We start from the raw sequence: 26,389 nt of genomic DNA on the forward strand, positions 1-26,389 counted from the left end.
GGTGTTCCCTGCCTGCCTACTATACCGTCAGCTTTTGTGTGCAAAAACTATTAACTCTCTTAAAAATTGAAAGACAATAAACTTCAGAGACTTGGCTTCCTTATAGTGAAGAAGGATCCTATAGAGAAATTAAAATGTAAAGCATTTCAAGACTGTTTTCAGAGGGTTTTCTAATTGGAGGATGGATGAGCTGAGGCAGATGTCAGGAGAAGTGTATTTTACACCTCCAAAACTGTCACAGCAATAGTGCTAGCCTGTGGTTCAGTCATGGAATATGAAGATAGCAGATGGTGCCATAACAGAGATATCTGTCAGAACAGGGCTGGAAAAGCAGAAAGCTTCAAATAAGTAACAGTTTTGACTGTGTAGGTTTTAGAAGTGAACCAGGGAACGGCAAAATCAATATGCCACACTGTAGACAGTCAGTGAAAAATGCACAGTGGGTTTAACATCATCCTAACAGATCAGTCAGAAAATGCTACCACCCAGGGTAGCATACTGCTTGCAAGCCAAAGGAAAGAGCCAGTTGAACACTCCCTTCTCCCCACCTCCCCCAAGAAAGGAATTTCATCAGATTTGCCCTTTCATTTTTGAGTATATGTGTCACTGCCACAAGGGTGTTGAAACAAGATAGAAAAGGAAGGGGTTTTTTTGTAGTATGTCCAGCTCATTCTTTTTTGAAGAAAAGTTGCAACCCACCCAAAAACCTCCCAAAACCAAAAAACCCCAAACTGACCCCAACTGTATAATTTTTCATATTGCTTTGTGCTTGTGAGTGGGCCTCTGGAATATATAGAGAAGAAGATGAGACAAATTCCTAAACTGTACCACAAATAATACTGATTTTTCCTCCACCCTGAAGACTGAACCACTTTTGTTGGTGTTTTATTTTCTCTAATGACAAATTCATCCTGATAACTTCCATACTTGAGAGCAAGCCACCAAGATTGTGGATAGACTTGGTGGATCATTAAAATTTTCAAGCATGCCTTATGAGATATTACAATGACTTTAAATATTATTTTGAATATAATGTAAAGTTTGCAATTATCATTATAGATAATGTTACTCCCTGAACTGCTCTGGACTAGATTTCAATAGCTTTCTGTTATATTAATGTCAGAAGGGGCAAGGCAATAAACCCTGTTTTAGAGACCCTAATATTGCTGGGCATTGCTGTGATTTGCAGATCTCTGAAATGCCATGCAGAGTTGGTGGGCCTTCCAGTTTCCATTTTAAACTTTTTGAAAACAAGCTGCAGGAAATTTGTATCTAATTTTTATGAATGAAATGAACAAATGTGTATCTAAAAGCCAAGAGAGGTAATTATGACTGTGGTCAGTGCAAAATAAAGCTTAAAAAATAACACTGCCCAAGATGCCATTTTCAGATGAATGTCACCAGAAAGTCAAAAGAGGTTTCTTTTTTCCCCCACTTGCATTCTTGGTTTGTTCCCATGGGAATGTCTAATTTTGATCTTGTAGAAGACTTGCTGGGTAAATTATCCCACAATATTAATAATGTATTCCCTCCTCCCCATTTATATCAATCTTTTATCCTTCAACAGACCTTTCAGAGAAAACTGCCCAAAAAGAAAATGCAATGAACAATAATGCATTTTTCTAACCTCTAAGCATAACATAATATAAAGGTCAATGTATTTGTCAATGTAATACTTAAATGTAAAAGCAGTAATTTAGTTTCCTGACTGCTACAGGTTACAATTCTTTATTATGCTAATAAGTCTAGATAACTAACATCTATTATGTTAAAAATGCTGTAAAATTAGAAATGGATTGAACAAAAAAATACAACAAGGTTATTTTAAAATGCAGCATTTAACCTCCTTCTTTTTTTTATGTCTTCCCTTTTGATTATGTATGGGCAGGTAAAATTATTACAAGTCTTCCTTAATTGTTGTATGTATTTCTTCTAAAGCATTCCCAGTGTTATTTAATTAATTCTTGAAAAATAATTAGTAACTAAAATATTTCTGATAAAGTATTTGTACTTAAATTTCAGTAGCAGTTTGGTTTTTTTTTCATTCTGCAATCTTGAAATTTTGGATGTTACTATTAATATTCAAAGTGGATGGAAGGGCATTTTTTACTTTGGGACAATAGAAAACATTATGGCAAAGCCTTTGAGTCTTAATTCCCTCCTGTGCTATGTGTAGCCACCACATTAACAATCAGCAAGCCTGGCATTGCAGCATCCTGGAGCAGGACTACACATAAAGTGCAAAATGCTGGGGTGGCCACCAGCTAAGAAGTGTTAGGGCTACCACGCTGCCTATGCCCACAGTCAGTGCTGGAGGAAGATTCACCTTTTGGTTTTGGTAAATCCAAGCATAACTTTTCAGTCTTCATTTTTGTTTTGGAACATCCTTTTAAAATCATCGTTCCCAACTGATGCTGTTTTCTGGTGGTTAATCAAGAGCTTTAAAATATGTAATCAGAGTTTAAAAGTGGAGTGGTTTTTTAGGTCTGTACTGCATGTATTGAGATGTGTGTCTGGTTTTAGTTAAGAAGGATTTGGTAGAGAGTAACCATGACAATAATTCTCTGTGCAGGGGGGAGGGAATTTCTTAAGAAGGAGAATTAGGACATCCCACTCTTTTTGCACATTTTTGTGGTTTTTTAAAGGACCTGGAAAAGATGGTGAACAGTTTGGTGATCTATAGCTAGGGTGAAGAAATTTTTACAGTATGGGGTAATTTTGATACTTAAAATAGTATGTAAAATTATCAGGAAATCTTTGCTGTGCATATTGTGATGTGTGCTGTTACTTCATTATCAAATTTGGTGAAATGACTGGGGGCAATGGGAAGATGGCCTTTCAAAGCCTAGATCACGTGGAATTCAATGCAGGGATTTTGGCAGACAGGTGAAATGGTCAGGCAGAAATCTTGTGAAGTAAAACTGAGGAAAATGCATAGTCCTGTAGCTGAGGAGGAATAACCTCCTGCACTGGTGACCAGCTGAAAAGTAGCTTTGCAGAAAAGACCCTGGAGTCCCTGGTGGACACCAATGTGTACATGAGCCAGGAATGTGTCCGTGTAGCAAACAGAGAAGGTTTAGCAGCCTCCTGGGTTGGATTAAGAATTGTTGCCAGGAGGTGGAGGAAGATGATCCCTTTTCTTCAAAAAGCACTGGTGAAATGCATCTGGAGTGCTGGCACCAGTGTTGGGCCCTACAGAAGAAACATGGAGATACTGGAGTGAGCCACTGTAGGGCAAAGTTGAAGGGATAAGAGAATCAGATCTATTGGTGAGAGGCTGGGAGCTGCAACTGCTTAGCCTGGAGAAGAAAAGGTTTACAGGGATCTTATCAACATCTATAATTATATCAGGGAGAGTGAAGAATACTGAGCCAAATGTCTCAGTGTATCTTGTGACATGCAAGAGACAATGGACACAAACTGAAAAACAGGAAATCAAAAACAGGGTGCAAAAAACACCCTTTTTTCCCCCTCTTTCTGGTCAAGGACTGCAGCAACTTGGCCAAAGAGTTTGTGGAGTCTCCATCCTTGGAGGTAGTCAAAACTCGTCTAGGGATGTGTCCCTGGGTAACCTGGTCTGGGTGACTGCTTGAGCAGGATGGTGGGGTGAGGTGATCCTTACAGGTGCCTGCCAACTTCAGCTTCTGTGGTTCTTTGATTTCCAGTTTCTATTGTTGGTGATAAACTGCTGCAAAATCCAACATTAGAAATTTTTAGCACACCTAAGTCTACTTATCTGAATGTCTCTGACAATTAGAATGATGCATTTTGCTTAAAAGCACTGAGTTCTCTGTTTCACACACACTCACAAAGACCTTGGGGTTTTTTGCAAATATTTGTAACATCTTTGCTTACTTGTATCTTTCATGCTGTAGATGCATTGCAAGAGGGACAAAATACTGATGCCCAAGAGACTGTCTACTGAATTGAAAATCAAATTGAAATGCAAGTCACATACACACTTGCTCACACTCTCAAGCTCACCCAAACTGTAGCCCCTTAGACCTGAAAATGCCTCGTCACCTCTACTATTTTTTTTTCTGGGGAAAATAGAATCATTGGTGTAATCCACACCAGAAATCTGCCAGGGATGCTGACAGACCCTCTCCTTTTCTGCTCTTAGTATGGATACGGTCTAATTGCTTGGGATTATCATTTTATTACTTCTTCCCTATAATTAACGTGTTCTGCCAAGACATTTTTCGTGATGGACTGAATCAGTTTGCTGCTGGTCCTTCCTGTTTGCCCCGTTGTTTTGGTGTCTCATAGCAAAACATGACTTCCATAATCATACAGCCATATTATCCACTAAGGATTTACTGACAATGATATCTTAACCAGATACAGCTGAAACTTAAATATATGCAAATGTTAAAAGTATACTTCTATAATTTGCTGGGGAAGAGAAGTAGGATTTGCTACTGGTAGCATTTCCTGTAGAATCGTGTAATCCTCTGCTGGTAATAACACCAGTAATAGTTGGAGGACATAATTTGGTAACACATTGCCCTCATCAACCCTGAGCTATGTGTTTATTGGCATGAAGTGAGTGACTTCAGGTATGACCTTGTAGAAGTTTTAAGATCTATTAATCAACCTGTGTTTCTCTTGTTAGGGGAAGGCCTGAAGTAGGAAAAAATAGATTCTCTTCTGATAAAAATGTCTGCAGCATTCACTTATTTTGATTGAAATGGGAAAAGATGGGACAGGATGGTGTGGCATATGCCCTTTTAGAATCCTTCTGTGATTCTCTCTAAATGAGGTTTGTACTGTTCTTATGCTTAGGAGAGGGAAAGGATCATTAAGTGCCACTTTCACCTCTCAATGCATGGGTTAAGTTAGTGCTTGCTTAAATTTAATCTAAATATGAGTGGGGAGGTTGGGGGAAGATAAAGACTTAAAAAGAAAACACCCTGCTCAGCCTTCCCAAAACGAACTGCCAAAACCCTGAAGAAACCAAAAACAACAGAAAGGGCAGCAGACCATCTTTCTGGGGTGCCTAAAAAATAACCTTTCCTGACCATATTTGATGGAAATTTTATTTATTAGAACATTTTAAAGTATGAGGATTTTGTTTGCTGATGATTCAAGAAACAGTTGAGTAGTTAGTGAATATATTTGGGTTCTGTGTACCCTAGTGGAGAACTAGTTGCTGACTACTTGTATTAGATACTTGCTTTCTTTGTGTTTGGCAGTAGTACATCACCATAACAAGTTCAAATAAGAAAAGGACAGAGAGAATTTCCAATATGTGTTTGTCTTTCTCTGTAACAAAATGCAAACAACTTTACTTTCCATGAGGCTGTTGGTGACTTGCTTTTATTTAAACAAAGAGTTCTTGTTAATTCACAGAACTGCCTCTTGTGAGGAACGAGACAACTCTTTGTAGAAATTAAAACAATTTATTAAAACAAAAAAAAAAATTGAAAAATTGCAAAAAAAACCTAACAAAATATAAAAATTTGGGATCCAGATGGCTCGAGAGATATGCCCCAGGAGCGCAGGGATTCAGGAACTTTAGGCTTAAGACAGCTCTGAACCTCAGGTAGAGAAAAAAAATAAACTTGCAGTTTAGGCTGGTCAAAAAGAAATCTATTTCTAAAAAGCCCCTAGAAAGGGGTAGGCTTCTCCAGCACTGCCTTAGCAAGCTGGAGAGGAAGGGACAATGAGAGTGGGCGTGTCTTCTCTTACACTTTTATAGCTTTTGCTCCGCCCACAGTCCGCCCACAGCCCACCCCCCTGGTTCAAGGCGGTTGGTGTTTTCCCCTTGACAGACCATCTCTGTCCACCAATGGCTCCTCCTGGTCAGAGGGGTGATATTAGTTGAGATAAGGGTCATGTGCTTATGGGGCTGAGCTGTTTGTTGCAACTGGGGTTTTTAAAATCTGCCTTGAAACCAAGATACAAGTAAAACATAAAAAAATACATCCAACACATCTTAAAACACTTGTAAAAGTATACAGTAAACACAGGAAGACCATAAAAGCTTGATTATTGTACCTGGACTGATGGATTGATTTTAACATTCAATTTAAAAATATTAAGCTCAAATTAATTAAGGCACTTAATATGCAAAGACCAAGCACAAATAGGGATTTCATGTATGACAAGTCCCCCCTTTTTCTCTTATGCTCACATCTTTGGTCTTTGCATTTAAGTGGAGGTGGATAACTCTTCAGGGATAGATTCAAGCTCTTTAAAACTGTCCCACACTTGCTGGGCAATTTTTCTCTCCTTTCTAGTTTTCTTATTGTTACTATTATTGATATGCATAATCTTTTGAGCGAATGGTGGACGCTGCTGTTGTCCTTGAAGATCCTGGATCAGTGGCATGCTTTGGACGACAGTGGTGATTAGACGGATGAAACAAGGGATTAAACAAGGGAGAAAAATAAGTCCTGTAAGGGAAAGTCCAACAATAATTAAGGCTTTCTTCTACCATTGTCTTTGGAAAATATTTTCCCACCATTCAGAAGTGATCAAGGGCTGCCATTTCTGCACTGGAACATGGGCTAGTTTCCTGATGTTTTGGGTAATCTTGGTGATGGCTTCGCCGTGATCATCAATATGGATGCAGCAGTCTGAGGTGTTAAACTTGCCACATACTCCACCTTCTTCAGCTAGTAAATAGTCCAATGCCAGCCTATTTTGGTACACGGCTGCTCGAGTTTGCCCTTGCTGTGTGTTAAGTAGTTCAAGAGCAAGAGAGGTCTCATTAGTGATTACCTCAATTAGTGCTTGCAGTCTGATGATCCGGTTTAGCATGTAGATGGGAGTTCGGTACCCCCAGCTCCCATCCTGTGCCCATGTTGCAGGTCCATAAGTCTCTAGGATCCTCTCAGGTGGCCACTCTTCTTCTCCCCATCTCTGGGTCCCTCCTATTACATGTCTCTTAGTACGGAAAAGTTCATCATAAAGGGAGATTCCAAGGTGGGCTCCAGCGTTTTCAGCAAGTAGGAAGAAGTTTGGTTGAATGGCTCCAAGAGTGCAGCTCCCTTTCCAGCGAGGTGGTAAGTTGGAATAAGCTCGGTTACCACAGATCCAGTAGAGGTCTTGTGGTGCTTCCCAGAAGTGGGGTTGTATACTTGCTGCTGTAATCCAGTACTTGGAAATTTGTGGCAGGACAGAATATGGATTTCCTTGATCCCAGCACTGCCAGAGTTTTTTAACAGGATTCAAAATGCAATTTTTGTTTTTAACCTTTTCTGCAGACCAGAATACATCTGGTTCTTGAGGTATCCACCAATGTTTTTGCTCATCAGTTACCAGGTACCTTTTGCATATTGTCTCACCAACTTCTTTTAAAAATTTTCTTCCTTTCCTCCAGATGCATTCTTCTCCAATAACAGTATTGCTTAGCAGCCAGGTTTCATTGTCATGTCTGGTTGTGGGGGAGAGATTACTTAGTCGGAGTAAATCGGGGGGTCCAAGACTGACTCCCCGCCAAGGCCAACTCTCCGATTCTAAAGTTCCTCCGCACACCCAGCAATTTGTTAAATTTAGCTGCTGTCCAATCCTTTCTGCCAGGTCAATAAACAAGTTTTTCCTTGACATCAAAGGATTGTTTTTCTTTTTGTTTTTCCTTTTCTTCTATGACCACCTCTTGGATCAGATCAGTGTCATAGGTCTTTCTTTTTAACAAATCTTCTGTCTTGGTTATGTATCTAAAATTGAAACAGAGCCAATCGTCTTGGGAGGGACACTCTCCCTTCTGCTTATGTATTTGGGTGCCAATGTTTTTGCCAATCCAGTACTTGTGACCTTTTTCTGAGCAGATACTCAACCTTGTTATGTTGTAACAAGATGGATTAACATAAGTATGTGCTCGGAAAAAGTGTCGAATTTGAAATGAGCCTCCTTCTGCCTGGTACACAGTCTTGTAACATCTGTTACAGCGGCTGTCGGCTGCTTGTGTAAAGGGAGGCCAGAGGACCCAGAGACAGATGACACTCAGTAGCAGGATGTTGCTCACTTTCCCCTTTAGGCATACCCGAGAGGAGCTGTCAGCATTTGGGTTGCCTCTGCTGGTGGGGGTTGTCATCTTTGCTTCTTTTGTCCTTTCTTTAGGCATCTCACCTTCAGATGGTTCTTCAGTGACCTCAGGCTTCTGGAAACTCATGGTTATTTTAGGGTTGGCCTTGTCAAAGATTAGAGTTATCGTGCCCATAATTTTGGAGTCTGATTGGACTGTTATTGGAAGAGAATGCTGGCTTCAAATGGAGCCTTACTATACAGTTGATGTGACAATATGGTTGTGTGAAGGCAGAATCTGTAAAAGGGAATAACAAAGAACAGAATTAACAGCAAAATATTTTCAACTTAGTTTAACAACTTGTAGCTAGCACTTATTACTGAGGTATAACTGGGGAAGAACTGGGAGTACAGGATTTTATTAACTTGGAGTGAGGGATGCTGAGTGGAGCTTTCAAACAGGGTGTTTAGTTTGATGGTTTGTCTGGAGGTTTCTTCTCTTCAATTGGTGGTGTTACTGGACCCTTCACCCTCTTGACATGCGTCCAGCCCTTTTCAAATGTCCGGACAGCTGTTTCAGTGGTTAGCTGGACCTGAAATGGACCTTCCCAGGATGGGGTTAATGACTTTTCTTTCCAGGATTTTATTAACACCCAGTCACCTGGATTGATGTGATGTAAATTAAAATTAAGTGGGGGAGTTTGTGGTAGAAAACCTCTTTCCCTTAGCAACTCTAGATTTTTGGCAATTATCTGTACATATTGTTGTACATTGGTATTTCCACACTCTTTCACATTCAACTCTTGTGGTGTAGCAAGGTAGGGTAATCCATACAACATCTCATATGGTGAACAACCCAAATCAGATCTTGGCTGTGTCCTAATTCTAAGAAGAGCAAGTGGAAGGCATTTTACCCAGGTCCATTTTGTTTCCAGCATTAATTTTGTGAGGGTGTTCTTGATTGCCTGGTTCATCCGTTCCACTCTCCCAGAGCTCTGTGGATGCCACGGGGTGTGTAATCTCCAATTTGTTCCTAATTGCTGAGCCAATTGTTGTACAATTTGAGAGGTAAAATGAGTACCTCGATCTGAATCTATGCGGTGGACTATCCCATAACGGGGGATAATTTGCTCGAGGATCACCTTACTCACTGTCTGGGCTGTTGCATTGACAGTTGGAACAGCTTCCACCCAGTGGGTAAGGTGATCAACGATTACCAATAGGTATTTCCACCTCTGGACAGGAGGCATTTCTGTAAAGTCAATTTGAATGTTTTGGAAAGGCCTGATTGCTAATTCAATTCCTCCACCAGTGTTCTTTTTTATTACCTTTTTGTTAACCTTTTGACAGATTACACAGTCCCGGGTTATTTGGTTGGCTATTTCATAAACACCAGTGCATCCAAAGGTTCTGAGATAGTGATCCGCCAGAGCCTTTGAACCCCAATGATTGCTTTGGTGGATATTTTGTAGAATTTCTCGGGTTAAATTTTTGTTTAAAATTTGGCGTTTATCTGGTAAATACCAGCGACCTTGAGAATCCTCATTAGCTCCAATTAAAACTAATTTCTGTTTTTCCTGATCAGTAAAAATGGGCGTGGGTAAAATGTTAGTTTGTGGAATAGTGTCAGATGTGGTGGTGTTAGTTGGAAGTTGGTTTACTTCCATCACTTTTACCTCTTCTTCCACTGCTGCTTCTTTTGCTGCCAAGTCTGCTAGGTTGTTCCCCCGAGCTTCTTTTGTGGTTCCCGATTGATGACCTGGAATATGCACCACTGAGATCACCTGAGGCAGTTGCAGTGCTTTTAGAATTTTTAGGATTAATTCCTTATGTAGGATATCTTTCCCTTTGGTGTTTAGGAACCCCCTTTCGGACCAGATTTTTCCAAAGGTGTGGACTACGCCATAAGCGTATCTCGAGTCAGTGTAAATGGTCCCAATGCTTCCAGCTAGTCGGTGGAGTGCTTTTTCTAGGGCATAGAGCTCACAGACCTGAGCTGACCAGGTCGGTGGCAATCTGCCCTTTTCTAGCACACACATTTGGTGTCCATCGACCACTGAATAGCCAGAGCATCGTTTTCCATCCACCACTCGAGATGACCCGTCAATGAAGAGGATTTCCCCTTCATTGAGGGGACAGTCCACCAGGTCCTCTCTGACTTTTGTTTGGATGTCAATTATTTCAATGCAATTGTGTTCAATTTCTTTTTCTGATGGGGTCCCATAAAGAAATTGAGCTGGATTTTGGTGTGTACACACAACTAACCTCAGGTGGTCCGAGTGCATGAGAATGGCTTCATATTTGACTATTCTTGGATCAGTTAACCACTCTGCAGCCCTGTGAGCTAAAATGGTTTTGATTGAGTGTGGTGTATGCACTGTCAAGTCTCCACCAAAAATGAGTTTTTGACTCTCCGAGACCAGAACAGCTGCTGCGGCGATGGACTGGATGCAAACGGGCCATCCTCTGGACACTGGATCCAGTAATTTGGAAAGAAAAGCAACTGGCTTCCTGACTCCACCCCACTCCTGGGTCAAGACGCCATAGGCAATTCCCTTCTCCACATTAACAAATAGATCGAAGGGTTTTTCTAGTGAAGGAAGGCTTAAAACAGGTGCTTTTGTTAATTTCTCTTTCAGATTTTGTAGTTTTTGTGTGTCTGAATTAGTCCAATTAAAAGGTTCTTCTTCTATTAGTTTTTCATATAAAAATTTGGCAGATTGTGAATACTGATCAATCCACAGTCTGCAGTATCCAAATAGGCCTAATAATTGCCGGATTTCTCGTTTTGAGGTTGGAGGTGGTAGATTTAGGATTCCTTCTACTCTTTCAGCACTGAGTTTTTTTGTGCCATGGCCAATTAGATGTCCCAAATACTTCACCTCCTGTAGCACAAATTGTAATTTAGGTTTTGACACCCTCAGCCCGTTCCTCCCTAGAAAATTCAGTAACTGAATTGTAGCAGTTCTTACCGTAGACTCCTGTTCCCCAGAGAGGAGCAGGTCATCTACATACTGAGTTACCTGAATCCCTTCGGGTGGAGAAAAGGAACTTAGCAAATCTTCTAGCGCTTGGCCAAAGAGTGTGGGTGCCTCGGTGTACCCTTGAGGCAGGCGAGTCCAGCGCAGCTGCTGCTTCCGTCCAGTGTCTGGATCCTCCCAGGTAAATGCAAAGATGTCTCTGCAATGAGAATCTAGAGGACATGACCAGAAAGCATCTTTAAGGTCAATAACAGAGAACCAGGCATGTGCTGGGGGTACCCGACTCAGGAGTGTATAGGGGTCCTGCACCAGTGGGTACCTGGTTTGGACTCTCTTATTGACCTCACGCAGATCTTGTACAAGCCGGAATGACTTATCTGGTTTCTGGACAGCCAAAATTGGAGTGTTGTAACTGGATTTGCAGGTCTCAAGAATTCCATCTTGTAATAAGTCCATGATAACAGGCTTCAGGCCCTTTCTTTTGTCCTTGGAGAGGGGATATTGTGGTACACGTACTGGCTGCCTATTTGGGAGCAACTTAATTGTTAGAGGTGTGATGTCCATTTTTCCCCGGTTGCCAGGTTTGGCCCACACTACCGGGTCAATGTGTTGCTCATCTACTAAAGATAAAACAAACAATTTAGTGGTCATTTTTCCACCCTGCGGTACCACCCCAACCCTCAGAGGTATTTGGAAGTCACGTCCTAAAAGATTGATCCCAGCTTGAGGTAGGTATAGCACATCCCCTGTATGGGTACGTCCTTGTATGGAAAGGGTTACATTTTTAATTACAGGAACAGCAAAGCTTTCACCATTAGCACCATATATATCTAATGTATCTTGAGAAATAAAACATCCTGGAGGTGTTTTAGTGACACAGGTTCTTTCAGCACCTGTGTCCACTAAAAACTCCACTTGTTGTCTCTGGGGTCCAGCTTCTAATTTTATCAAGGGCTCTTTAAGATGTTTTTGCCCTAGAGAATAAAGCCCCTGACCCCTTCAGTTGTTCAAAATTTGTCCCTCCATTTGAAGGACTCCTTGATCTCTCTGCTTTTTAAAACAGTACCACTGCCCGTGGCCTGGTTTATTACAGTATGTGCAAATTAACCTCTCAGGTCTTTGAACAATTGAGGTAGATTTTATATTACAAGCACAAACTTGTGGCTGTTGCTGAGAGCAGATTTGGGTTTGCTGTTGTGGGATGCCCCTTTGGGAAGTTCTTTGTGTAGGAGGGTTGTGGATTGGAGCATTAGTACTGTTATTCATTATTCGGCTTTTAGCCTTCATCCTCTCTTCATCCCTCCTAACAAAGACTTTTTGGGCTTCCTCCAGTAATTCATCTAGTTCCTTCTCTGGCCATTTTTCCAATTTTTCCAATTTTTTCCTGATGTCAGGCCAGGAGTGAAGCACAAAATGTACCTTTAGCATAGTTTTGCCTCCCTCAGTGTCTAAGTCAATGACAGAATAAAGTTGAATGTTATTCCTTAACCGAGCCATCCAAGCTGTTGGGGACTCATCCTTTTCCTGTTCCCCACAAAATGCTTTTTTCATATTATTAACTCGAGGAACAGCTTCTCTAATCCCTTTTATAATTAAATTTCTGTAGTCCTTCATGTTCCTCCTGCCCTCTTCTGAATTTGGGTTCCATTCAGGGTCTGTCAGTGGTAATTTTTGTTCTCCAATTGGGCCTTGATTAGAATTATTTTCTCTGTCCCAGACTGTCACTCCTGCAGCTCTAATCAATTTTCTTTCCTCAATGGTGAATAAGGAGTGAAGGATGGATTGTATCTCTCCCCAATTATAAATATTAGGGCCGAGGAATTGATCAAATTGGTCAGCTAGACCAATGGGATCAGCCATCAGGCTTTTCATTTCTTTTTTAAATTCCCGTACCTCAGATGAAGCTAGAGGTACAACTACATAACCAATTCCTCCTTGAGCATTTCCCATGGGTACCTCCCTAAGAGGTAAAATTTTAGACTCATGGGGAGTGCTAAGGCAGGTGGGACAGTCAGGTGTTTTAAATGATTTCTTTCTAGTGCAAGATGCTGGGCCATCCTGGCTAGAAGAAATCCTTTGTCCGGTTGTCTTTTTGTGAGAGCAGGAAGGAACAGAATTTTCTTTTTCACTTTCATTCTCATTTTCTGAGTCCCTTTCGATTGGGTGGCTCGATGAAGGAAGGACCCTTTCTTGTTCAATTTGGACCCTCCTTTCTGGAGGAGTTACTGGAGGAAGGTAGTCTAGGGGGTCCCACTTTGGTTTATTTAATTTAGGTTTTTGTTTTTCTTTCTGTTTGTGTTCTTCTGCAATGGAAAAAATTTGGTTTGAATTTTTATTAAGTCCAATTGAATTAGATTTAGTTTCCTCTTCCAATTCTATTTTTTTGCTTTGGTCTTCATTTTGTTTTTGCCAATAATTTAACCAAATTTTAGCATAGTCTAATTCATCAGAATGTTTTGGAGCTTTGTAATGTACATAAGAATGCAAAGCCTCACAAAGCCATTTTTCAGAAGACCCATACTTGGGCCATCTGAGTCCATCTTTGTTAATTTTATGTTTTGGCCACTTAAAAACACAGTACCTAATCATTTGACACTGGTCTTTTTCTTTAGTTAAAAGATTTTCTTCCCACTTTAGGAGCATTTGCCCTAACGGACTGTCTGGGAAGATTTTGTATTTCTTCATTAGGTCTTTCTTTTTGCTATTTGCTTGTCCCATTTTGTTACTGGGAAGCAAACAAGTAGCTAGTGCAGAAGAAAAAAAAATTTTTTTTTTTTTTTTTTTTTTTTTTTTCTAATTAAATAAACCAAAGTATTGTATTATATAAAACATTTAAAATATTGCATAAGGAAATAATGTTACAAAATAACCTAAATTCAATACACTATCACAATAAAAAAATGATAATAAAGTTATAAGCATAAAATACAATACAACTAATGTAGAGAAAAGCAAGCAAGGTTAGTAGATATATAAGGGAATGAATGATGGCGAATCTGTGGGAAAATTAAATATGGTAGGCTGGTGAGAAACAAATATGTTGCAAGAAAATATTAGTTTTAATTATAAAAAGAATAATTAGTGAATATTTAAATTGTTTAAAGTATAACTGAAATTTAGATAGCTTTATACATATAATACTTAAGAAACAGGAGTTGTCTTTATTAGCAAAGGAGAGATAAATTTAAAATATTTATAACCAAATTAAAGGAAAAAGATTATAATGAATAACACAAACAGTAATTCAAAATATCAAAGTAGTGTCTTATGATTAAAGCAGATAAAGCAAATTACAACTACAATCCAATAACCCAAACACTCCAAACTAACAGGAAGTATAAAGGTGCTAGATAGCACTGACCACAAGAGTGCAGCTAAAACAAGTTCCCACATGCACTTAGAACAGCAAAGGGGTGCAGTTCAAATTAAAAGGACACAAAATGGCGGCCGACCACGTGGCGGCCCGAAATTTCAAAATGGCGGCCGACCACGTGGAAACCCGAAATTTCAAAATGGCCGCCGACCACGCGGCGGCGCGAAATTTCAAAATGGCGGCCGACCACGTGGAAACCCGAAATTTCAAAATGGCGGCCGACCACGCGGCGGCGCGAAATTTCAAAATGGCCGCCGACCACGCGGCAGCCCGAAATTTCAAAATGGCCGCCGACCACGCGGCGAAAAGGAAAAGAGAGGGGTTTAAAATGAGGTTTCTCCTCAGTTCTAGACCCGAGGAGACTGAGACACTAATAAAAATGAATTTGGGGCTGCGCACACCCCTAAAACGTGGAAACCTCCCCCCAGAAAGGCTGATCACCACACTCGATCTTCCCCTCTGTGTCTCTAAAGGGGTGATCCCTCGTGGTGCCCTTAAAAATGAACCCTTTCAAGCACACTCACACACACACTGGGGGCGGCCAACCCCCCCACACACTCTCTCACAAAAGGAATTCCACTCGGAGGTTCCCCAAAAACTAATAGCCCTTAAAAAGGGTAAGTCCCTAACTAAGTTCCCTTTAAGAAGGGTTCAAGCCTTACCGCAAGTCTTTCTCCACCGGAGGTGTCCTTTCTCTGCTGCAGTAATCCTTGTGGGAGCCCAGAAAATCCAAGGAGAAAAAAAACCAAAAAAATCGCAAAAATTCAAAAATAGTAAAATTAACCAAAATACCTGGATTTTAGGGCAAAAATAGGATCCCGGAGAGCCCCCAAAAGAGTTGTGAGGAACGAGACAACTCTTTGTAGAAATTAAAACAATTTATTAAAACAAAAAAAAAAATTGAAAAATTGCAAAAAAAACCTAACAAAATATAAAAATTTGGGATCCAGATGGCTCGAGAGATATGCCCCAGGAGCGCAGGGATTCAGGAACTTTAGGCTTAAGACAGCTCTGAACCTCAGGTAGAGAAAAAAAATAAACTTGCAGTTTAGGCTGGTCAAAAAGAAATCTATTTCTAAAAAGCCCCTAGAAAGGGGTAGGCTTCTCCAGCACTGCCTTAGCAAGCTGGAGAGGAAGGGACAATGAGAGTGGGCGTGTCTTCTCTTACACTTTTATAGCTTTTGCTCCGCCCACAGTCCGCCCACAGCCCACCCCCCTGGTTCAAGGCGGTTGGTGTTTTCCCCTTGACAGACCATCTCTGTCCACCAATGGCTCCTCCTGGTCAGAGGGGTGATATTAGTTGAGATAAGGGTCATGTGCTTATGGGGCTGAGCTGTTTGTTGCAACTGGGGTTTTTAAAATCTGCCTTGAAACCAAGATACAAGTAAAACATAAAAAAATACATCCAACACATCTTAAAACACTTGTAAAAGTATACAGTAAACACAGGAAGACCATAAAAGCTTGATTATTGTACCTGGACTGATGGATTGATTTTAACATTCAATTTAAAAATATTAAGCTCAAATTAATTAAGGCACTTAATATGCAAAGACCAAGCACAAATAGGGATTTCATGTATGACACCTCTTGATCTGTCCAAGGTGCTTATTATTTATATTATTATGAGAGGGGTGTGAGAAAATAGTATTGAAGATGCTCATATTTAATTTGAAAAGACTCTCTGGGGGTTATTTGCATTAAGAAATGATGACCTGAGATCAAAGTCAGAGCCCCTTGGAACTCAAGATTCCAAGGTAGTCTAATTCTGAGATGTCTACTGAAATCTTTCAAAAATGAAATATAAACTACAGTAATGGGCTATCAAAACTGTCAAGCTGGCTCAGCAGAATGAGTGATATGTTTAAGTTTGATCATTTTCAAAAGCTCCATGAAACTAGAATAGTTTCACCCAAATGGCCAAAAGCCACTTCTGTATCCAATTATCAAAACCAAGCTTAACAAAAGCTGTCAAGTGCTGAATTGTGTTTTGGAATTGTGCTGTATAGTGACAAAATGATTACCCTTAAAGAGAACTTTGCACATAGATTAATAAACATTTTTCCTACTTAACAAATCTAAAGCCGTAATTAAATATCAAAAGGAAGCAATTCCATTTTTAGCTCATGCATATACCCAAAGTTTAATTGTTACTTTTGTCTACATTTTTCCAACAATTCTGTAAAGTGTGCAAGCACAAAAGGTGAGGATTTAACATTAAGCAGTCTCACAGACTGTAAGTTCTCACAAAGCTGGCCTTATAGAAAAACCCTGATTATATAAAATTAATTAATAAAATTCTGATCAGTGATTCTCTCTAAGTTTAACTGGAATTAATAATCAGCTACTCTTTGTATTTTTAAATATATGCTTCTGACTTTACTGTGTGCATTAAAAATAGAGCTGAAAGAGTTTTTTAGGGACACTTGCTGCAAGCTCTTATCTCTTTAAAAATAAAATAAAGTCAAGACAAGCTTATGAGAAGAAATATAATTAAAGTCACAGATTAAATTAAAGAGGGTGGGAGAAGTGAGGACACCGAAGATTTTTCTCTTCTCTTCTCTACCCTTTAGAATCCAAAGCACTGGGGAGTGTTGAAACAGAAATGGAAGGAAAAAACCTCAAACCACTTCCTTTTTAGTTCATAGAAAACTACCTTAAAATGTTAAATTCAATTGAAATTTCCATTTCCCAGGCCTTTTGGAGCTCTGCTGAGACTATGAGTCTCTCATCTCCAGTTTTAGCAAAGAATATCTTTGACATAGAAGTATGAAGATAGAAAAATGTGGTTAACATAGATTTCTGTTATAGGTACTTTGGTCCTATTTTGCCAGCATTCTTAGACTGCTAATGAGTTTTGTGGAAACTTGCTGTTTTTCTTGTTGAAATTGATAGGGGTAGAGGAAACTGTTTTCACTTTGAGGGAAAAAAATAAGAATTTTTTTATCTTTCAAGAAGACAGATAAAAGTTGAAAATGTAAATGAGTGTGTCCTGTTAGAAACCAAGAGTAGAATGAAAAACTCTAAAACATATAGTTTAAAAATGCTCTTGTGGAGTGTCATAAATCTTTAAGAGGGAGCTGACTTTTTCTTGTTTAATGTTTAAATTGTTTCAGGAGAATGAATTAAAAAAGAAAACCCAGCTGGTTTTGGGGCACTCTTTTGAAAGTGTTGGTGCTTGTTACTGTGAATTCAGCAAAAGCGTTTTTTTGTCTTGGAAGAAATATTTTACTGGATGTCTGTAGAATGAGATGCTTTGTTGTTTTAATATTTCATTTGCTCTTGAAATTTGATTTTTGGTAGACAGAATAAATGATTTCTCATCTTTAAAAGCTAAGAGCAGCAATTCAAAGTTATTTATTAGCTTTTCTTTTACTGTTTTGAGTCTTCAGTGTTTTCTGGGACTAGCAGGTGAAGGCAAGCAAACTTCTGATTTTCCAACTTCTGTATATCTGTTTTCTCAGCCAAGACAGAAAATAGTACACAGCTTAGAAGCAGGTAATGCTTTTCTGTGTGTATATGCCATGAGTTGATTTTTCATACTCTTAAGTGTTAGGAATCCTTTGACATTTGGACTTCAGAGAATTACTTCTATGTTGGAACCCAAAGTGCAGGGAGCGGTTCTCTGCCTGTCCTGTAGGACCTATCCCCCCAGGAAAACACTGTTTTTAACCTTTGTCCATGGAGAAAGCTGCCAAGGCTTTGGGATGAATTAGAATCTACAAGGGTGTGAGTTAGGTGGTAGTATAATATATAGTTTGTTACAGAGTGAAAAATTTAGAGTTTTTAGGTTTATTAGTATGGTAAGTAGATGAAGGCAAGATGGAGGATCCCTGTGGTTTTTCAGATCTCTTCTTTCTTCTTCACCTACTCCATTTCCTGCAGTGTTGGTAGCACAGAATGATTGGTTAGGAAATGCCGCAGTACAGGGCTACGTGAATGGACAGTTCATTAGGCATTGGTAGAAAGGTAAAAATAATATACACACTTAGCAACTATTGGATAAATTACTTTTAAAAGACCTTGAGTTTTCCTGCATTTGCCTTTTGGTACTTGCTCTGCTTCATGCTGTGTTGCTGGCCTGTAAATTACTGATAAGATATAATAAACCATCTGAAGACCGAGAAGATCCAAAAGTCCCGTTTGTCTCTTACTCCTGGCAAGGACTTTCTTCCCCATCTGGGGAGGATATGTGGGGGTTGAAAACCTGCACACTTCTATAAGAACGCCTTAATCTTTCACCCTTCTTCAGAGGCTTCACTTAAATGACTCTAATCTAGTCTACCTGTTAAATTTTTCTTTCCACAATCATCCTTTGTGAGAAAATGAACAATATTTTTGATAAGTACAGTTTCTGAAGTAGGAGGTGATGTTTAGTTCTTCTGTAGAGAGAAGTACTCAGAATAGAGGGCAAATCTGTGTCAGCAGGAAGGTTCTTTTTTTTGGTGTGATTTTTTTTTGTTTTGTTTTGTTTTTGTTTTTGTTTATGATTTCTGGTGTTAAAAGAGTTGATATTGTCGGTTAGTATCTTTCTAAAGTAGTTGATAAGTGTTAGTAAATGTTATGAAACATCAAGCCTTTTAAATGCCAAAACAAGTGTGCCAAGCATTCATAAGTACTTAGAAGTAATTTTCTCAGTCACCTGGCAGTACCTTCAAGGAACATCATGCCTTGGGCTTTGTGGGGAATCCTGCTCATACTGGGGAAGGTTTGAGATGGCTTTGAGATAGTACATGAGGCTGAAAGGTGCTTAAAGTGTTATGGATCAAATTCTGGCCAGTGGACACTTGAAATACATCACTGGGCAAACATATGTAAGTGTTCTATGTTGTTGGAGTGGAGATCAGAGTAAGAAGTAAATATTTATTATAAATTCTGACAAAGGATTTGACTGTGATATTTGTGAACTCCCTAAGAGTCTGATTGAAATAAAGGCTTTCATTCACATTATGTACACACTATTTCATGTTTTTATTAACTGCTAAAGCCTTGCTCAGATTTCTGGAGTAGAATTGGTGTCAGACTGCATTTGCTGAAATTTATAAATGTCTAAAGAATACATCCAGTGTTGGTATTTTAAAACTTGGCTTATCTCATTTTATTTGTCTTACTACATGTGTCATATTTACTACTTGCAATAATTTTGCTTTTAGGAGCTTCACTGCTTCTCCAATGTTTTTCAGTAGATAGCAATTCATGGTTTATAGTGCAAACTACATCACAGGGATGAATCACACGTTGACTTCATTGGCTCTCCAATCACAGACTGATCCAGGCTAAAGGATGGTTAACATGTTTAAAACTTTCTAGCTTTGCCTTTTGTCATTTAGATAAATTTTTGTTTCATTTATTAAAACAAACAGAACCTGAGCATTTTTTGGAAGCCATTTCCTAGGACATCTCTGCCTTGTGTTCTATGTGTAGATTCTGAGTTATATGGCTAAGAACTCTTTCCTTGGAAAAGCGGTCATCAAGAGAAGGTATTTTGATAAAAAAATTTTAGTAGGTCATATGAAGAAAATATTTGTTTGTTTTAAAAGAAGTTTGATTTGTTGTGGCAAATAAATATAAATAGAAAATGCTTTGACCAAAAAAAATAAAAGAGAAAATTCCTGGAGTTCTATTTGGCAACAGCTGTAACTTATTGAAATAGCAGAAATTTAAAAAAAGAAATGGGTTGTATTAAAATACCATGCTCTAATGACATGTCATGAAGAAACATAATGATAGGAAAAATAAATCAGGTAAAATTTCAAATAGAAGCCTAACATTCTATTTTTGTAAGTATCTGTAGTGAAAAAATGTAAGGCTTCAAAATATCTATTCTGTTTGCTTTAGAATGAGAAAGATGTTAGAAACAAAAATGTTTACCGTGACTAATATATGACAGTGTTTTTTTCTTCTTCTATGAATCAATTCTATTTTAAATAGCATAGCAACTAAATTGAGTCTGAAATCCCAAGCTGTAGTAATGTTTGCAATGATTCCAAATGGCTTTGTTTAAAAAAAAAAAAAAGTTATGACAATCGTTTTTACCTCTTATTTGTATGAAATCATTCTTATTTTGTATAAGAAAAAGCCTTTTTTTCTTGGAAGAAAAGGAAGTTGTATTGTAAGATTTCTGTAAAAACTTGTGACATTGCCAGTGTTGGATAACTGGATAATTTTTTATGCTTCTGTGATATTTCCTGTTCTCAGTTCTGTACTCCAATTAAGCATGTATCTTAGGAAATATTTAAATATGTGCCTTGGGCCAACTGAGTGTAAACTCAAGAAAGGTCTATATGAAACACTACATGCTGCAGGTTGGTATTCTTGCTCTTGGTGCTTTATGCAATATCATGCTGGTAGACACTTGAGTTGTGGTGCTGCAAAACATGGGAAAGTGGCCAATAAGATATTATAGCTGGTTATTTATGATGGCTGGTGCCCTAATGAGTTTGTCTGGTATGATACCAGCTTGGGAGTGAATTTTATTTTAACTAATTTATTCTGATCTGTTGTTTTATAAAAGCATGTTTCAATATTGTGAGTAATTGCTATTGAACAACAACAAAAAAGTGTCATAAAAGCTCAAATGTTTTGAAGTGTAAGCACCCCAAAAAAACAGATAGGGGTTTTTTTAACTCTTCACTTCCTCTTTGTCTGCCACTTTTTAACCCAAATGTCAATGTAATGGTGGCTTAGATGGCATTTTCAATGAATCAGGTTTTCTTGTAGGATCAGAAATTTTAAGTGTAAGTCAGCTATGCAGTAATCACTTCCAGATCTGGAAAAAGGATTTCAGTGTGAAAACACAAGACAAGTACTTTGAAACTAATACCGAGTGATTGTTCTGACTTATTTTCACTTCGTATCTTCATTGTTAATTAAAATAAAATCTTCCCAGTGGCACTAAAATGTCACTATCTTCACTATCTTTCACACTCTTCACCTTCTTGTTCTTGCATTTTGAGGGAAAACTCCTTCGAGCAAAGAGTTTGGATTTTTCTTTTTTTTTTTTTTTTGGTGGGTTGTTTTGTTTGTTTGTTTATTTGTTTAACTGTAGCTGTGCAGCATAAATCTCAGTGGAGAATGCTGTTACTTGATCAGAGCTTCTGTGTGTAACTAAGACAGACAATGGCAATAACAATTGTACAGTTCTGGAACATTTTTGACGTGACATAGAACATGCTTCATCTTTGTTCTCTTTTTAGCTCTGCATCTCTTTTAAAGGCACCTGCCATGTTGAAAAATTAAAAAAAAAAAGAATAAAAAGAACCAACACTGGGTTTAGCAGCACTGAGAGGAATACTCATGTGAACTTTTGCAAATATTATTCTGAAAATGCCATTCTAAATAGACATACCTCTATGAACAGTAACCTGACATTTATAACTATACTAAATAATGCAACAAAAGAATTTTCAAGGTTCATGTGAACCTTTCCACATGCAGCCTTTGCTGCATCTTAAATTATTTACCATGTTTAGAAACCATCTCAGTGAATCAGACTTTTGAAACACAAAGCAAATATTAACTATTGAGTTACATGAGAATTTAGAGTTTGTGTCAGAAGGAAGATGCTGGTAATCTTATGTGACTTGTGGTTTTACAAAATCATGAGGTAAACTATTCCATTTCTACCAGTACAAACACATGCACTTCATCGAATTTTTGCAAGGCAAGATATGCATCTTTAAATATTTCTACACTGAATTGGAATATCATTGTAGTATTTCTGCAACAGGAGAGAAATGAGTAGCTGATTCTTTAAGTCTTACACACCTAAATAAATTCTGACTTCTTTGAGGAAGAACTTGACCGTGCGGGTGACCTCACACTGGGACACATTGCCCAGAGAAGCTGTGGAATCTCCCCCACTGGAGATACTCCAAAACTGGTCTGGACACAATCCTGAGCCCTGAGCTCTGGGCTGACCCTTCTTGAGCAGGGACGTTGGCCCAAATGACCCCTGTGGTCACTTCCAAATGTAACCATTCTGTGTTCTTTCATTTGGCATTTAGCAATATGACTTCTGTATAACAGCAAATTTATGGTAATGTTACATGGAGTTACTAATTTACCATACTATTTAATGGTATAGGAACTCCTGATACACACCAAGATACAATTTAATTTTAAGATTTTAAAATTTCTCTTTAATGGCGGATAAAGTCTTTCATTCATTGTAGTTTTAAAAGAAATTTACTTTCTACTTTACAGGGAACTGGATTTGGTGATCTTCATGGGTCTCCTCCAACAGGAGATGTTCTATGATTCCATGAACTTTTATCAAGATGAATATCTGGGAAGAATTTTTGGAATATTCAGCATTTTCTGGTCTGTTGTGTGTTCTTTTCCTATGTAGTGGAGTGAATACAGGAGTGCAAAACCCAGGAAACTGTCCCTTCTGGCATAAATTCCAGTGCAGCTGCTAATAAGCAGGTATTGGAAATGTTCTTTACAATTCTTTGAAAGTCTGTCAGTATCCTTGGGGAAGATATAATTTGTAATGGAAAAAACAGTAATATTTATCTCAGACCCTTGTCATCTCGATAGTTAGTCTTTATAATGGAAGTATTAATGCATGTATGCTAAGGCTTAGTGTCAAGGATTAAAATTCAGTTGTACAAACACTTCCTTGCTCATATTTCAGGGATTTGTAGGACAAGGTTGGTTTGCTTACACAGATTTGTTCTCGAAATGAACTGTTCTGGAAATTAAACTAACTTAAGCAATAACCAGATTTTTAGCTGTTGCAGTAGTGTAACCTGAAGTAATTTATTTAAATCTGAAGTAGGTGTCAAGAGTCCTGGAGCTGACAGCTGAATTTGGGTCTCTGTAAACATAACTGCTGTACAACCAAGGCAACAAACCATACAATTTGCTTTGGGAATGAATATTTAAAATACCCAAATTGTCTTGTTGCTCTGTACTATACTGGATCAAGAAAAAAAAAATACTATTCAGTTTAGGGCCATTTTGTTTGAGGATGGTGTGAAAATCCTGTTCTGTATAAAGGAATGCTTTCAAAATAATTCTTTAGATAATGGATGAAAGTTAAGAAAGGAAAACAAAACCCATGCACCAAAACCCAAACAACTCTGTTGCTTTCCCTACATCAGACTGTGTTTTGAAATAGGATGAACTTGAAATTTCTTTTAACTGATGAATATGTAATTTTAAAAAATGAAATATAGGCTGCTGAAACTGTTTATATCAGAGTTTAAAGCATTCAGTTCACAATAGAAGATGTAAGATGGCACAATGACCTCCTGAGATTTCTTGGTTTATTTTTTCAGGGAATTAATTTTCTTCAGGATTAGTTCAGATACTGCTGTGCAGGCTGTATTCTCAGTGTATTTTCCTGATAGCCATACGTACTCTAAATAGGCAAACAACAAAAAAAATAAAACATGACAATCAGTTTGTGAAATGTCAGTTTTAATTTCTTGATTGGCTCACCAAACTCTGCTCTCCCAAGAAAGGATAGGAAGGGAAAAGCAACAGTTATTTTTGACATGCCCCTAGGTGATTATATTCTTCTTCATCAGACAAGAATGTGTATGCTTGATTGCACAATGCAGAAATTAAAAGCTACTGCACTCATTTGTAAGGCATGTTTTCTTTTGGGGTTTGTGCCACCATTTAGAATAATCTTTGTCTCATTTTAGCTGTGATCCTCTCTTGGGGAATCAAGGGGAGTATATTTTTATCTGTATTGATGAAGATATAGCTGATCAAAAATACAGTAATGTAGGGTTTTTTAATGCAAAACGGAAAGGAACTTTCAGTGGACTTCCAATTAAAATTTTCTTGTAATATAATAATGCAGAGAGAGGAACAGCACACATGACAAAAGATCCTACTGGAGCAATTTGCAGAGCATGCTGAGCCAAGTGACTTCACGTTTCAGCAGTGAGCACAGTGTTGCATGTGAGGTAAATGTCAGACCTTGTCCCTGCTGCATTATAAATATCACCTTGCATGTGCCCTGGGGAGCTGCCTGATGCTAGACTGAGGCAGGAACCCTGAGGGTGACCTTGGTCACCATCCCAGAGGAAGGTGGGATAAGAGCCTGTTCTTAAAGGAAGGGGAGGAAGCACTTCAAGTTGCCCTCCCATTCCTTCCTGAGATGCTCAAGTTTGAGTGCTTTGTCTTTATATGCAAATCACTGGAAGTGTGCATGGGGAGCAGCTCTCTGTTCCTAAATCATCTTTATGGTGTGTAACTTCTCCCCAGTGCATGGCAGAGGACATAATTAACTATCTCCTATGGAATAGCCTATCTCCTTTGCTTTTCATGCTGGAGGATGAATATGGACCAAATTTGTCAAACATGGATGCCCGATATCAAACTCAAATTTAGGTATTTAAATCAAAATTGCTTTGTTTTCTGGGCACTGAACTTGTACCAGCTGTCCATTTTTGTGGGTGCTTACCTGATTTTCATGGTTTAAGCCCAGCAGGCAACATTCTACACACAGAATAGCCCTCTGGCCTGTTCAGGTCAGCTTTTCTGTCCATGTTCCCTCCCAGCTCCTTGTGCTTTTCCTCACTGTCAGAGTAAGGGAAAATGAAGAGTCCTTGATTTGGGGTAAGCACAACTGAGCAACAGCTGAAACATTGGTGTGTTATCAACATTCTAAATCCAACACAGAGTTAATTTTCTTTCTAGTAGCTGGCATGGTGCTATCTCATCCAAAAGCAGGACGCTGACTTCAAAATGAGACTACTGTGGTTAAAGTGCTAAATATGCATCTTTACAATAAATTTCTCAGTATTAAAGTTGGAAAATTCTGGCTGTCTATGCATTAAATTTTTCCGTTCTTCATTTTGTATTTGCACAGCTATGTTAATTAGGGAATTAACAAAAGAAACCATGATAATAAACTCCTCTGACTCACACATGTGGTACCTAATTCCCACTTCTCATCTGGCTCATTTATTTCTACTTCATTATACTGACCAAATTCATATCAGATACTCTTTCTGAACAGTTTTTCCATTTTGAACTTGATAGAGATAGTTAAGTTTTGTGCTTATTTGTTGGAGGCTTTTATTTTTTAAGGAAAATGAATACAATCTTCTTTGTAGTTCACTAGTTTCCTAATCTTGAAAGCCATATTATCACCACCTTAATATAAACGATGTGCTGATTGATTGACTGACAGGCAGAAGTTTTTCTCGTTTGGCTGGAAATGCATTTGCCAGCAATAAGCCATTTTTTTGCCAGCTATTCCTTTTCTGAACACTTTATTCCACTTGAATGTTAAAATACTTGTTTCTGTACCATTATACAGGGAAATAGTTTAGCACTGCTTTCCCCATATTAAAATGCTGCATGTGCAGAACTGCTTGGAGTGAATGATTATGAATATATGTTCAGAGCTGCGAATTGAATATCATATTTGAAGTCAGACCCAGATATGTGTAGACTAAAGCTTTCTGCATGTGTCATGGTGTTATCATTTATCTGCCTCACCGCATAGCAAGCTTTGCAAATAAGATAATTTTGTACCAGTCTACAGCCAGATATTAACAGCTGTCTTTCAGTTGTGCTCAGATTCAGATCTGAGCTTTTAATGCAGCTCTTCTTCTAGAATGCCCTTTATCATCAGGGGAAGGGGAGAGACAGCTGCTTTGCATTTTTCAGATGTAATGTGGTTTGGGGTTTTACCAAGACTCAAGTCTCTTGATAACAGCAGAGCATACAAGAGTGAAGCGGAGAAAGCTTAATATTAAAATAGTAAATAAAACTACAGATAACCTTTGGAAAGGAACACCTGAGTCACATGTAAAATAATATATTTTAGAAGATTACATTTTATTTTTGCTTTTGCTGAATTGCACCAGGTTATGACTTTAAGCCTTATGAGATATATGTCTGCTCACCAGGTGTGAGAAATAGTTTCATCACCTACAGGTGGAAAATTGGTCTTTACTTAGTGTAAGGAAATGTGTACTATTTCTTTAGATTTATGGTTGGAAGCAGAACACACCCCCTCATGCTGTACAAAAATCAATTTACCAGAGCAGAAGGAAACTTAAGTATTTTCTAAACTGTGAAACAGAGTGGAAAC

At 38.5% G+C, this 26,389-nt stretch overlaps 1 protein-coding gene across 1 annotated transcript; it reads right to left on the reverse strand.

Moving 5' to 3' along the window:
• Positions 1-7,387: 7,387 nt before the first annotated feature.
• LOC138108926 (ribonuclease HI-like) lies at positions 7,388-10,461 on the reverse strand. Its single transcript, XM_069012073.1, has 2 exons — positions 9,648-10,461; positions 7,388-8,269 (listed from the first exon to the last, which is right to left on the reverse strand). Exons 1-2 carry the CDS (start codon positions 10,254-10,256, stop codon positions 8,228-8,230), a joined length of 651 nt encoding a protein of 216 aa, XP_068868174.1. The 5' UTR covers positions 10,257-10,461; the 3' UTR covers positions 7,388-8,227.
• Between the last annotated feature and the right edge of the window lie 15,928 nt (positions 10,462-26,389).

This window comes from Aphelocoma coerulescens, chromosome 4, assembly GCF_041296385.1.
Source record: "Aphelocoma coerulescens isolate FSJ_1873_10779 chromosome 4, UR_Acoe_1.0, whole genome shotgun sequence".
Taxonomy (NCBI): Eukaryota; Metazoa; Chordata; class Aves; order Passeriformes; family Corvidae; genus Aphelocoma; species Aphelocoma coerulescens.

What these genes read in the sequence shown, in the direction of transcription:
- LOC138108926 (XM_069012073.1), bottom strand. Translation starts at nt 10,256, where the DNA reads ATGCACTCGGACCACCTGAGGTTAGTTGTGTGTACACACCAAAATCCA. An exon ending in AAGCAGCAGTGGAAGAAGAG is followed by an intron (nt 8,270 to 9,647) that starts GTAAAAGTGATG and finishes TCCCTTTTACAG; the next exon opens with ATTCTGCCTTCACACAACCA.